Source organism: Entelurus aequoreus, linkage group LG12 (genome assembly GCF_033978785.1).
Source record: "Entelurus aequoreus isolate RoL-2023_Sb linkage group LG12, RoL_Eaeq_v1.1, whole genome shotgun sequence".
NCBI lineage: Eukaryota > Metazoa > Chordata > Actinopteri > Syngnathiformes > Syngnathidae > Entelurus > Entelurus aequoreus.
Window position 1 is genome coordinate 64,673,506 of NC_084742.1, and position 14,731 is coordinate 64,688,236.

At 32.1% G+C, this 14,731-nt stretch overlaps 1 protein-coding gene across 9 annotated transcripts in view; it reads left to right on the top strand.

The window, feature by feature from the left end:
- The window catches only part of dgki (diacylglycerol kinase, iota), a 195,921-nt gene that overhangs the window by 173,368 nt on the left and 7,822 nt on the right, over positions 1-14,731 (top strand). For all 9 annotated transcript variants that reach the window (XM_062066438.1, XM_062066443.1, XM_062066439.1 and 6 more), the window contains 5 exons: positions 3,755-3,879; positions 3,948-3,973; positions 4,043-4,080; positions 8,007-8,127; positions 8,274-8,310. In XM_062066438.1, coding sequence (XP_061922422.1) covers positions 3,755-3,879; positions 3,948-3,973; positions 4,043-4,080; positions 8,007-8,127; positions 8,274-8,310 — 347 coding nt within the window. The remainder of the gene's footprint in view (positions 1-3,754; positions 3,880-3,947; positions 3,974-4,042; positions 4,081-8,006; positions 8,128-8,273; positions 8,311-14,731) is intronic.

Genomic DNA, 14,731 nt, shown 5'->3' on the forward strand with positions numbered 1-14,731 from the left:
TAAACGGTTTTAAAAAATTCGGCGCTCTGTCAAGGATGGAATAAAGTGCCGAGAGCGTATCAAGGCCTGACAAAGCTCAGCAAAGCTTGACTCAAAGCGTAGGAAAGCTTAACAGATCTTGGTTCAAAGCGCGGACCCCAGTCTACAACTACAAATAGGAAGCGACTGTGATATTGACTAGTGACATTGAATATAAAAAATAAAAGAAATGCCTTTTATTATTGTCAACTAGCATAAGAAATGAAAGATAGATATTTATTAAGATGACAAAGAAATAAAAGAAATGAAGATATAAAACATAATAAATAATAAATAATAAACATAATAAATATAATATAAGGAAAAAAGAAGAGAAATTGAAAAAATAAATGAATATAAAACATAATAAATAATAAATAATAAACATAATATAACGGAAAAAAAAGAGAAATTGAAAAAATAAAAATGAATATAAAACATAATAAATAATAAACATAATATAACGAAAAAAGACGAGAAATTGAAAAAAAAATGAATATAAAACATAATAAATAATAAATATAATATAACGAAAAAAAAGAGAAATTGAAAAAACAAATGAATATAAAACATAATAAATAATAAACATAATATAACGGAAAAAAAAGAGGAATTGAAAAAATAAATGAATATAAAACATAATAAATAATAAACATAATATAGCGAAAAAAGAAGAGGAATTGAAAAAAAAAAATGAATATAAAACATAATAAATAATAAACATAATATAATGGGGAAAAAAAGAGAAATTGAAAAAATAAATGAATATAAAACATAATAAATAATAAACATAATATAACGAAAAAAGAAGAGGAATTGAAAAAATAAATGAATATAAAACATAATAAATAATAAATAATAAACATAATATAACGAAAAAAGAAGAGGAATTGAAAAAATAAATGAATATAAAACATAATAAATAATAAATAATAAACATAATATAACGAAAAAAGAAGAGGAATTGAAAAAACTAATGAATATAAAACATAATAAATAATCAACTTAATATAACGGGAAAAAAAGAGAAATTGAAAAAATAAATGAATATAAAAAATAAAAGAAATGCCTTTTATTATTGTCAACTAGCATAAGAAATGAAAGATAGATATTTACTAAGATGACAAAGAAATAAAAGATATAAAACATAATAAATAATAAACATAATATAACGAGAAAAAAAGAGGAATTGAAAAAATAAATGAATATAAAAAATGTGTGGAAAACAGTATACTGAGTTTTTCACATTTTTTTTTAACTTATTTGTTTATCATATTTCTCTTTTTTGTTACATTATGTGTTTTATCCTGTATATAATAAAACAAAAAGAGAAATCAAATAAATAGATAAATCTAAAAAAATGTGGGAAAACTTAGTATACTGAGTTTTTCACCTTTTTTTTTTACTTATTTGTTTATCATATTTCTCTTTTTTGTTACATTATGTGTTTTATCCTGTATATAATAAAACAAAAAGAGAAATCAAATAAATAGATAAATCTAAAAAAATGTGGGGAAAACTTAGTATACTGAGTTTTTCACTTTTTTTTTTTTACTTATTTGTTCATCATATTTCTCTTTTTTATTATATTATGTGTGCGCACGCAATTTATTCATCAAATTCACAAAATAATAATCACAGCATCTTCCAAATTGCACATAATTACATAACAATATCACATTTCAAAGTCATTATTACAAATTAATGTTCATAATGTTCATGACACATTAATTCCAATGCACAACAGAGCTTGATAATCGTGTCGGAGCCTGATTTAAAGCGTCAGGATCGCATCAAAGCATAATAAAGTTCAATAAAGCGTAATAAAACGTATCAAAGCGTGATTTAAAGCGTATCAAAGCGGCATCAAATCGTGAGGAACGGTAATTCGTCCCCCCAAAGCGGCAACTAATTTGTATCAGAGCGTATCAAAGCATAACATTACTTCGGAGATCGGGATATTCGTGGAAAAATTGACAAAAATGACGGCGCTTTGCTCGCCGCTTTAAAGCGTGGCAAGCGCCGTTGGTGTGAACCAGGCATAAGGGAATGTGTGTTATATTTAAATCCATGTGGGAATTGATCATATATGAGCCAAATGTTTTCATGTCGGCATGACTGTTTGAATATGAAACATGTGCAACTTCTAATAATCGCTCAATATTTTCAATATTTTGTCCGGGAAAATGTGGAATCACGGGAAATGTGTGTAAAAAAAAAAAAAAAAAGTGGTTGAGGAAATTAAGAATAATAAATGAAAGTATGTTGACTGCTCTTCAGCATTTACACAACTAACTATCTCGGGGGTCGGCAACCCACGGCTCTGGAGCCGCATGCGGCTCTTTAGCGCCGCCCTAGTGGCTCTCTGGAGATTTTTCAAAAATGTATGAAGAATGGAAAAAGATGAGGGGGAAAAAATCTATTTTTTTGTTTTAGTATGGTTTCTGTAGGAGGACAAACATGACACAAACCTCCCTAATTGTTATAAATCACACTGTTTGTATTAAATATGCTTCACTGATTCAAGTATTTGGCGAGCGCCGTTTTGTCCTACTTATTTTGGCGGTCCTTGAACTCACCGTATAGTCTGTTTACATGTATAACTTTCTCCGACTTTCTAGGACGTGTTTTATGCCACTTTTTCTGTCTCATTTTGTCCACCACACTTTTAACGTTGTGCGTGAATGCACAAAGGTGAGTTTTGTTGATGTTATTGACTTGTGTGAAGTGCTAATCAGACATATTTGGTCACTGCAGGACTGCAAGCTAATCGATGCTAACATGCTATTTAGGCTAGCTATATGTACATATTGCATCATTATGCCTCATTTGTAGCTATATTTGAGGTCATTTAGTTTCCTTTAAGTCCTCTTAATTAAATTTATATCTCATGACACATGTAATATGGCTTTTAATTTGTTGCGGCTCCAGACAGATTTGTTTTTGTTGTTTTGGTCCAATATGGCTCTTTTAACATTTTGGGTTGCGGACCCCTGAACTAGCTAATTGACAAGGTAGTTAACTCACGAACAAACCAATCAGATAACTGCATTACTAACTAGATAACAACTTTATAAGATAACTGGCCAACTAACAATTTGTTAACTTAGTATATATGCAGTATATATTAGGGATGTCCGATAATGGCTTTTTTGCTGATATTCTGATATTGTCCAACTCTTAATTACCGATACCGATATCAATCGATACTGATATATACAGTCGTGGAATTAACACATTATTATGCCTAATTTGGACAACCAGGTATGGTGAAGATAAGGTCCTTTTTAAAAAATAATAATAAAATAAAATAAGATAAATAAATTAAAAACATTTTCTTGAATAAAAAAAAAGGTAAAACAATATAAAAACAGTTACATAGAAACTAGTAATGAATGACAATGAGTCAAATGAACTGTTAAAGGTTAGTACTATTAGTGGACCAGCAGCACGCACAATCATGTGTGCTTACGGACTGTATCCCTTGCAGACTGTATTGATATATATTGATATATAATGTAGGAACCAGAATATTAATAACAGAAAGAAACAACCCTTTTGTGTGAATGAGTGTGAATGGGGGAGGGAGGTTTTTGGGGTTGGTGCACTAGTTGTAAGTGTATCTTGTGTTTTTTATGTTGATTTAATAAATAAAAAAAACGATAATAATAATAAAGTGACCATGTAACTAGATAATGAATGAACTAGCCAGCTAACATGCCTTCACATTGTGCAGGAGCACCTCCACTTCGTCACAGAGATCTGCCAGGACGAGGTCTTCATCCTGGACCAGGAGGTTCCTGCAGGAGGCCACGGCTCGTCCACGGGGATGCCCGACCTGGTGGTGGAGCCCAGTGCTGGGTGAGGCCGCCATGTTGTGTAGGGCTGAGGACTAGCATGTTGAATATGTGCTGTGTTCTTCTCTCCAGTGCTCCTCTGACGCCTGAGGAACAAGGTAACTAACTCTAACTCTACCACCCTTTAACCTGCTGCGGGTTAACCAGCTCATCTGTGTGTGTCGCAGCTTTGTTGGCAGCTGCCAGCTCAGGGGACATCTCCATGGTAACACACACTCACACACACTCTTGTATTTCTTACCTTCTTGAGACATATGAGAAATGCCTCCCTCTTTAGGACCAGCCTTTCTAGATATATAAAGAAGTGTATTTACAACATTAATAATATATACATACTATGCAAATATAAAAAAGCTTGTTGTGAAAAATGAGTTGGAATTTCACAAGAAAAAGGTCACAATTTCACAAGAAAAACTTAGAATTTTGGCAGTATTATAATAAAAGTCGTAATTTTACTCATTGCAAGTTAAAATTTTACAAGAAAAACTGAACATTTGTCCAATATTATGATAAAAGTTGGAATTTAACTCAATAACAGTCGCAATTTAACAAGAAAAGCTTAACATTTTGGCAATTTTATAAAAAGAGTTTACTTGCCAAAAGTCACAATTTAATAAGAAAAACTAAAAAAAAAAGTACAATATTATAATAATAATCAGAATTTTACTCTGCAAAATTATGAAAAAAGTCATAATTTTACTCCAAAAATGTCACTATTTTACAAGAACAAAAAAATTGGCAATATTGTGATAAAAGTCAAACTTTTACATGACAAATGTCACCATTTTGCATTAAAAAGTAATAATTTTACATTAAAAAAAGTAATAATTTTATGAGAAAATATTGCAATATTACAGAAACAGAAAGAATATGAGAAATTGTTCCCAATTTTAAAAGAAAAAAGTCGACACATTGTGAGAAAAAGACTGCTTTTAGTTCAAAAAAAATAATTTTGTAATAGTTTTTTAATCTTCATTATTTACTTCAAGTTATTACAGTATGTCTCTATGTACATATATATTTATTTATTTTTTTTAATTAATTTTGGCCAAAGGGGGAGCATTTCAATTTCTTACACACATTTGTTATTTCATATGTTGACCAGAGGAGGAGCACTATGATAAAAGTTGGATTTTTACTCAATAAGCTTAACATTTTGGCAATTTTATGAAAAGAGTCATAATTTTACTTGAAAAAGTCACAATTTTATAAGAAAACTTTGAAATTTTGGCAATATAATAATAATCTGAATTTTACTTGGCCAAATTCATAACAAAAGTCATCATTTTACTCAAAAAAGGGCACTATTGTACAAGAACAACAAAAAGATTGGCAATATTGTGATAAATGTCGGAATTTTATACAACAAAAGTCACCATTTGGCATGAAAAAGTCATAATTTTACGAGAAAACGTTGCAGGATTACAGAAACGGAAAGAATATGAGAAATTGTTCCCAATTTTATAGGAAAAAAGTCGACACATTGTGAGAAAAAGACTGCTTTTAGTTCATTTATTTATTTATTTATTTATTTTTATTTTTTTATTTACTTCAAGTTATTACAGTATGTCTCTATATACATATTTATTTGATTTATTTTACATATGTTGGCCAGAGGGGGAGCACTTTACATTTTTACACACACTTGTTATTTCATATGTTGGCCAGAGGGGGAGCACTTTTAAAAGCTACACACAGTCAATTTGAAAAATCCATTCTTTTTGGGACCACCCTCATTTTGATAGATGTCACCAGCAGGGGTGCAAATGAGACATTGTCTATTAGATGCAATGTTATTGGGACCATGATTTATGTCATCACTTGTTCACACCTCCTCATATGGAAGATACTTTTCCTTCTTCACGTCTCAAGAAGGGTGGAAATACAAGAACACACACACCCACACACACATTATTGTATTTCTTACCTTCTTGAGACCATAGAAAAATGCCTCCCTCTTTAGGACCAGCCTTTCTAGATATATAAAGAAGTGTATTTACAACATTAATAATATATACATACTATGCAAATATAAAAAAGCTTGTTGTGAAAAATGAGTTGGAATTTCACAAGAAAAAGGTCACAATTTCACAAGAAATACTTAGAATTTTGGCAGTATTATAATAAAAGTTGTCATTTAACTCAACGCAAGTAAAAATTTTACAACAAAAACTGAACATTTGTGCAAAACTATGATAAAAGTTGGAATTGTACTCAATAACAGTCGCAATTTTACAAGAAAAGCTTAACATTTTGGCAATTTTATGAAAAGAGTCATAATTTTACTAGACAAAAGTCACAATTTTATAAGGAAACTTTTAAAATGTTGGCAACATTATAATAATAATCGGAATTTTACTTGGCAAAATTATGACAAAAGTCATCATTTTACCCAAAAAATGTCGCTATTTTACGAGAACAAAAATTTTTTTTACAATATTGTGATAAAAGTCAGAATTTTATATGACAAATGTCGCCATTTTGCATTAAGAAGTTATAATGTTGTATTAAAAAAGTAATAATTTTACAAGAAAATATTGCAATATGAGAAATTGTTTCCAATTTTATAAGAAAAAGACTGCTTTTAGTTCTTCTTTTTTTTTTTACTTTTTTGTTTGTAATTGGTTTTTAATCTTATTATTTACTTCAAGTTATAACAGTATGTCTCTATACACAGATTTATTTATTTATTTTATTAATTTTGGCCTAAGGGGGTGCATTTCAATTTCTTACACACACTTGTTATTTCATATGTTGACCAGAGGGGGAGCACTTTTAAAAGCGACACAGAGTCAATTTGAAAAATGCCTCCTTTTTTGGGACCACCCTCATTTTGATAGATGTCACCAGCAGGGGCGCAAATGAGACATTGTCTATTAGATGCAATGTTATTGGGACCATGATTTATGTCATCACTTGTTCACACCTCCTCATATGGAAGATACTTTTCCTTCTTCACGTCTCAAGAAGGGTAGAAATACAAGAACACACACACCCACACACACATTATTGTATTTGTCACCTTCTTGAGACCTCTGAAAAATGCCTCCCTCTTTAGGACCAGCCTTTCTAGATATATAAAGATGTGTATTTACAACATTAATAATATATACATACTATGCAAATATAAAAAAGCTTGTTGTGAAAAATGAGTTGGAATTTCACAATAAAAAGGTCACAATTTCACAAGAAATACTTAGAATTTTGGCAGTATTATAATAAAAGTTGTCATTTAACTAAACGCAAGACAAAATTTTACAACAAAAACTGAACATTTGTGCAAAACTATGATAAAAGTTGGAATTGTACTCAATAACAGTCGCAATTTTACAAGAAAAGCTTAACATTTTGGCAATTTTATGAAAAGAGTCATAATTTTACTCGACAAAAGTCACAATTTTATAAGGAAACTTTTAAAATGTTGGCAACATTATAATAATAATCGGAATTTTACTTGGCAAAATTATGACAAAAGTCATCATTTTACCCAAAAAATGTCACTATTTTACGAGAACAAAAAAAAAATTGACAATATTGTGATAAAAGTTCGAATTTTATATGACAAATGTCGCCATTTTGCATTAAAAAGTTATAATGTTGTATTAAAAAAGTAATAATTTTACAAGAAAATATTGCAATATGAGAAATTGTTTCCAATTTTATAAGAAAAAGACTGCTTGTAGTTCTTTTTTTTTTTTTACTTTTTTGTTTGTAATTGGTTTTTAATCTTTATTATTTACTTCAAGTTATAACAGTATGTCTCTATATACAGATGTATTTATTTATTTTATTAATTTTGGCCTAAGGGGGTGCATTTCAATTTCTTACACACACTTGTTATTTCATATGTTGACCAGAGGGGGAACACTTTTAAAAGCGACACACAGTCAATTTGAAAAATCCCTCCTTTTTGGGACCTCCCTCATTTTGATATATGTCACCAGCAGGGGCGCTAATGAGACATTGTCTATTAGATGCGATGTTATTGGGACCATGATTTATGTCATCACTTGTTCACACCTCCTCATATGGAAGATACTTTTCCTTCTTCACGTCTCAAGAAGGGTAGAAATACAAGAACACACACACACGATGAGATGTCCGCAGCTAAAAGGTGTTTTCCTTGTCAAGTTGTCAGAGTGTGTGTATCGTGGCGTCAGCCTGCTGGTGCGTGACGCTGGAGGTTGCTCGGCGCTGCACAAAGCTTCTCAGAAGGGACACGCCCAGCTGGTGGTCTTCATCCTGCAGCAGGGTACCAAAGTTCCTCCTCTTCGTTCACTCCCGGCTGCTCATATTCACCCAAAACTTGATTGTTTTTGCATGCCCGAAGACGACTAGTTTCAGGGTTCTTATTGGCTGAAGAGACCTCATGTGTCATCTTGTGTTTTCTCTCCTCAGGATCCAAAGTGCTTCTTGACCTGCCCGACAGAGAAAAGTACGTCAACATTTATTTGAGATACTAATTGATGACTATTTGATTGCATAGTAATTGTGTGTGTGTGTGTTCTTGTATTTCTACCCTTCTTGAGACATGAAGAAGGAAAAGTATCTTCCATATGAGGAGGTGTGAACAAGTGATGACATAAATCATGGTCCCAATAACATTGCATCTAATAGACAATGGCTCATTTGCGCCCCTGCTGGTGACATTTATCAAAATGAGGGTGGTCCCAAAAAGGAGGGATTTTTCAAATTGACTGTGTGTCGCTTTTAAAAGTGCTCCCCCTCTGGTCAACATATGCAATAACAAATGTGTGTAAGAAATTGAAATGCTCCCCCTTTGGCCAAAATTAATTTGAAAAAATATATAAATATATATGTATATAGAGACATACTGTAATAACTTGAAGTAAATAATGAAGATTAAAAAACTATTACAATTTTTTTTTTTTTTTTTTTTTAACTAAAAGCAGTCTTTTTCTCACAATGTGTCGACTTTTTTCTTTTAAAATTGGGAACAATTTCTCATATTGTTTCTGTTTCTGTAATATTGCAATATTTTCTCGTAAAATTATTACTTTTTAATGCAAAATGGTGACATTTGTCATGTAAAAGTTTGACTTTTATCACAATATTGCCAATTTTTTTGTTCTTGTAAAATAGTGAAATTTTTGGAGTAAAATGACTTTTTTCGTAATTTTGCCAAATAAAATTCCGATTATTATTATAGTATTGCGGAAATTTTTTAGTTTTTCTTATTAAATTTTGACTTTTGGCGAGTAAAATTGCGACTCTTTTCATAAAACTGCCAACATTTTAAGCTTTTCTTGTAAAATGCGACTGTTATTGAGTTAAATTCTAACTTTTATCATAATATTGCACAAATGTTCAGTTTTTCTTGTAAAATTTTAACTTGCAATGAGTAAAATTACGACTTTTATTATAATACTGCCAAAATTCTACGTTTTTCTTATGAAATTCCAACTCATTTTTCACAACAAGCTTTTTTATATTTGCATAGTATGTGTATATATTATTAATGTTGTAAATACACATCTTTATATATCTAGAAAGGCTGGTCCTAAAGAGGTAGGCATTTTTCAGAGGTCTCAAGAAAGTGACAAATACAGGAATGCGTGTGTGTGTGTGTGTGTGTGTGTGTGTGTGTGTGTGTGTGTGTGTGTGTGTGTGTGTGTGTGTGTGTGTGTGTGTGTGTGTGTGTGTGTGTGTGTGTGTGTGTTCTTGTATTTCCACCCTTCTTGAGACATGAAGAAGGAAAAGTATCTTCCATATGAGGAGGTGTGAACAAGTGATGACATAAATCATGGTCCCAATGACATTGCATCTAATAGACAATGTCTCATTTGTGGTGACATCTATTAAATGAGGGTGGTCCCAAAAAAGGAGGGATTTTTCAAATTGACTGTGTGTCGCTTTTAAAAGTGCTCCCCCCTCTGGTCAACATATGGAATAACAAGTGTGTGTAAGAACTTGAAATGCTCCCCCTTTGGCCAAAATTAATTTAAAAATATATATAAATATATATGTATATAGAGACATACTGTAATAACTTGAAGTAAATAATAAAGATTAAAAAACAATTACAAAAAATGTTTTTTTTAACTAAAAGCAGTCTTTTTCTCACAACGTGTCGACTTTTTTCTTTTAAAATTGGGAACAATTTCTCATATTCTTTCTGTTTCTGTAATATTGCAATATTTTCTCATAAAATTATTACTTTTTTTAATGTAAAATTATTACTTTTTAATGCAAAATGGTGACATTTGTCATGTAAAAGTTGGACTTTTATCACAATATTGCCAATTTTTTGGTTCTTGTAAAATAGTGACATTTTTGGAGTAAAATTATGACTTTTTTCATAATTTTGCAGAGTAAAATTCTGATTATTATTATAATATTGCGAGAAAAAAAAAGTTTTTTTTAATTAAATTGTGACTTTTGGCGAGTAAAATTGCGACTCTTTTTATAAAATTGCCAAAATGTTAAGCTTTTCTTGTAAAATTGCAACTGTTATTGAGTTAAATTACAACTTTTCTCATAATATTGCACGAATGTTCAGTTTTTCTTGTAAAATTTTAACTTGCAATGAGTAAAATTACGACTTTTATTATAATACTGCCAAAATTCTAAGTTTTTCTTGTGAAATTGTGACCTTTTTCTTGTGAAATTCCAACTCCTTTTTTATATTTGCATAGTATGTATATATTATTAATGCTGTAAATACACATCTTTATATATCTAGAAAGGCTGGTCCTAAAGAGGGAGGCATTTTCCTATGATCTCAAGAACGTAACAAATACAAAAATGCGTGTGTGTGTGTGTGTGTTCTTGTATTTCTACCCTTCTTGAGACATGAAGAAGGAAAAGTATCTTCCATATGAGGAGGTGTGAACAAGTGATGACATAAATCATGGTCCCAATAACATTGCATCTAATAGACAATGTCTCATTAGCGCCCCTGCTGGTGACATCCATCAAAATGAGGGTGGTCCCAAAAAGGAGGGATTTTTCAAATTGACTGTGTGTCGCTTTTAAAAGTGCTCCCCCTCTGGTCAACATATGCAATAACAAATGTGTGTAAGAAATTGAAAGGCTCCCCCTTTGGCCAAAATTAATTTAAAAAAATATATAAATATATATGTATATAGAAACATACTGTAATAACTTGAAGTAAGTAATGAAGATTAAAAAACAATTACAAATTTATTTTTTTTAACTAAAAGCAGTCTTTTTCTCACAACGTGTCGACTTTTTTCTTTTAAAATTGGGAACAATTTCTCATATTGTTTCTGTAATATTGCAATATTTTCTCATAAAATTATTACTTTTTGTAATGTAAAATTATTACTTTTTAATGCAAAATGGTGACATTTGTCATGTAAAAGTTTGACTTTTATCACAATATTGCCAATTTTTTTGTTCTTGTAAAATATTGACATTTTTGGAGTAAAATTATGACTTTTTTTTATAATTTTGCAGAGTAAAATTCTGAATATTATAATATTGCGAAAAAAAATAAAGTTTTTCTTATTAAATTGTGACTTTTGGCGAGTAAAATTGCGACTCTTTTTATAAAATTGCCAAAATGTTAAGCTTTTCTTGTAAAATTGCGACTGTTATTGAGTTAAATTCCAACTTTTATCATAATGTTGCACAAATGTTCAGTTTTTCTTGTAAAATTTTAACTTGCAATGAGTAAAATTACGACTTTTATTATAATACTGCCAAAATTCTAAGTTTTTCTTGTGAAATTGTGACCTTTTTCTTGTGAAATTCCAACTCATTTTTTATATTTGCATAGTATGTATATATTATTAATGCTGTAAATACACATCTTTATATATCTAGAAAGGGTGGTCCTAAAGAGGGAGGTATTTTTCTATGGTCTCAAGAAAGTAACAAATACAAAAATGTGTGTGTGTGTGTGTGTGTGTGTGTGTGTGTGTGTGTGTGTGTGTGTGTGTGTGTGTGTGTGTGTGTGTGTGTGTGTGTGTGTGTGTGTGTGTGTGTGTGTGTGTGTGTGTGTTCTTGTATTTCTTCCCTTCTTGAGACATGAAGAACAAAAGTATCTTCCATATGAGGAGGTGTGAACAAGTGATGACATAAATCATGGTCCCAATAACATTGCATCTAATAGACAATGTCTCATTTGCACCCCTGCTGGTGACATCTATCAAAATGAGGGTGGTCCCAAAAAGGAGGGATTTTTCAAATTGACTGTGTGTCGCTTTTAAAAGTGCTCCCCTTCTGGTCAACATATGAAATAACAAGTGTGCGTAAGAAATTGTAATGCGCCCCCTTTGGCCAAAATTAATACAAAAATAAAATAAACATGTATATAGAGACATACCGTAATAACTTGAAGTAAAAAGAAGATTAAAAACCAATTACAAAAAAAAAAAAAAAAGTAGAACTTTTCTATATGTGCATAGTATGTATATATTATTAATGTTGTAAATACACATCTTTATATATCTAGAAAGGGTGGTCCTAAAGAGGTAGGCATTTTTCAGAGGTCTCAAGAAGGTGAAAAATACAAGAATGTGTGTGTGTGTACAGGTCACGTCCATCCCATCTATCCATTTTCTACCGCTTGTCCCTTTCGGGGTCGCGGGGGGGGGGGGGGGGTGCTGGAGCCTATCTCAGCTGCATTTTGGCTGTCACCGTAGGCTGATGTTAGCTTCCCTGCTATGAATCAATGTCAAATGTACATCGTGTGGGGATATTTATTAACGCACTGCAGCCTCATAGACACACACACACACACACGCACGCACACGCACGCACACACACTCACACATGCATAGAAACACCAATCAAAAGTGAACAGTGTTCTCAGATGCAGCCCACACCTATCAGTTTATGGTTTGCGTACAGGCTAACTTGTTATTTTCCTTTGTAATCTCTGCCTACTGAGCCTATGGTGCTGTTAATTTTTTGTGGCTCAATTTGCCTTCATTTTTTTTATGTTAATGTATTATTATTTAATATATATTATTGTTTTAGTTGCTTAAGAGATATTCCTGGCTCTGAATTTGTTCATTGCTATTTTTATGTTTTTGTGCATTATTTGTTGCCGTCATCATTAAACGAACAGGTTACTCATCTGAGTAGTTTTTTCACAACATACTTTTTACTTTTACTCAAGTAAATATTTGGGTGACTACTCCTTACTTTTATTTGAGTAATAAATCTCTTAAAGTAACAGTACTCTTACTTGAGTACAATTTCTGGCTACTCTAACCACCTCTGCTCACATTCTATATTGTGTTTTGGAAAAAAACTTGTCATAAACGTTAATTAATTTAAAAAATAATACAAAAGAAAACACATTTTTATGCATATGTAAATGTATTCTGTTCTAAACATTCATTTTCTATATTTTTACTGTACAGTAATATTTTCAGAATGTGTTTGTTCTATTTTTGGCCAAAGTAAGACAAAGAATCAAGACAAAATGTCTTTATTTTTTTAGTTTTAATGCCATGATTTTAATAGTCCGGCCCGCGTGTGCACAGATGTTCCTCCATGTGGCCCCTGAGCTAAAATGACGTTGACACCCCTGCTTTAATACATCACAAGATTTTCTGTTGAAATAAAGTCAATCATGACATTTTTGTTGGTCCCTTTAGTTTGAAAAGTGTCAAAGTATTGAAATACATTTTAAGATAGTATGAGAATCATATTTATATAGCACTTTTCTCTAGTGACTCAATGCGCTTTTACATAGTGAAACCCACTATCTAAGTTACATTTAAAGCAGTGTGGGTGGCACCGGGAGCAGGTGGGTTAAGTGTCTTGCCCAAGGACACAGCGGCAGTGACTAGGATGGTGGAAGCGGGGATCAAACCTGGAACCCTTAAGTTGTTGGCACGGCCACTCTACCAACCGAGCTATACCGCCCCCGTATTTTGGTACCGGTACCAAAATATTGGTATCTGGACAGCCCTACACGGTACTCTTTATAGTGCTCGTTTCTGTTTCCATGTTCCCCTCCTTTGGTGATTTGTCTCCCCCTAGTGGTGGTTGAAAGACTATCCGCGATAAAGTCGACTGATCTTTAGACTTCTCCAAGAAGTCTAAAGATCATGGGTTACAAGTAGGGATGTCCGATATCGGACTGCCGATATTATCGGCCGATAAATGCTTTAAAATGTAATATCGGAAATTATCGGTATCGGTTTCAAAAAGTAAAATGTATGACTTTTTAAAACGCAGCTGTGTACACGGACGTAGGGAGAAGTACAGAGCGTCAATAAACCTTAAAGGCACTGCCTTTGCGTGCCGGCCCAATCACATAATATCTACGGCTTTTCACACACACAAGTGAATGCAATGCATACTTGGTCAACAGCCATACAGGTCACACCAAGGGTGGCCGTAAAAACAACTTTAACACTGTTACAAATATGCGCCACACTGTGAACCCACACCAGACAAGAATGACAAACACATTTCGGGAGAACATCCGCACCGTAACACAACATAAACACAACAGAACAAATACCCAGAACCCCTTGCAGCACTAACTCTTCTGGGACTCTACAATATACACCCCCCGCTACCCCCTACCCCTAACCCCGTCCACCTCAACCTCCTCATGCTCTCTCAGGGAGAGCATGTCCCAAATTCCAAGCTGCTGTTTTGAGGCATGTTTAAAAAAATAATGCACTTTGTGACTTCAATAATAAATATGGCAGTGCCATGTTGGCATTTTTTTCCATAACTTGAGTTGATTTATTTTGGAAAACCTTGTTACATTGTTTAATGCATCCAGCGGGGCATCACAACAAAATTAGACATAATAATGTGTTAATTTCACGACTGTATGTATCGATATCGGTTGATATCGGAATCGGTAATTAAGAGTTGGACAATATCGGATATCGGCAAAA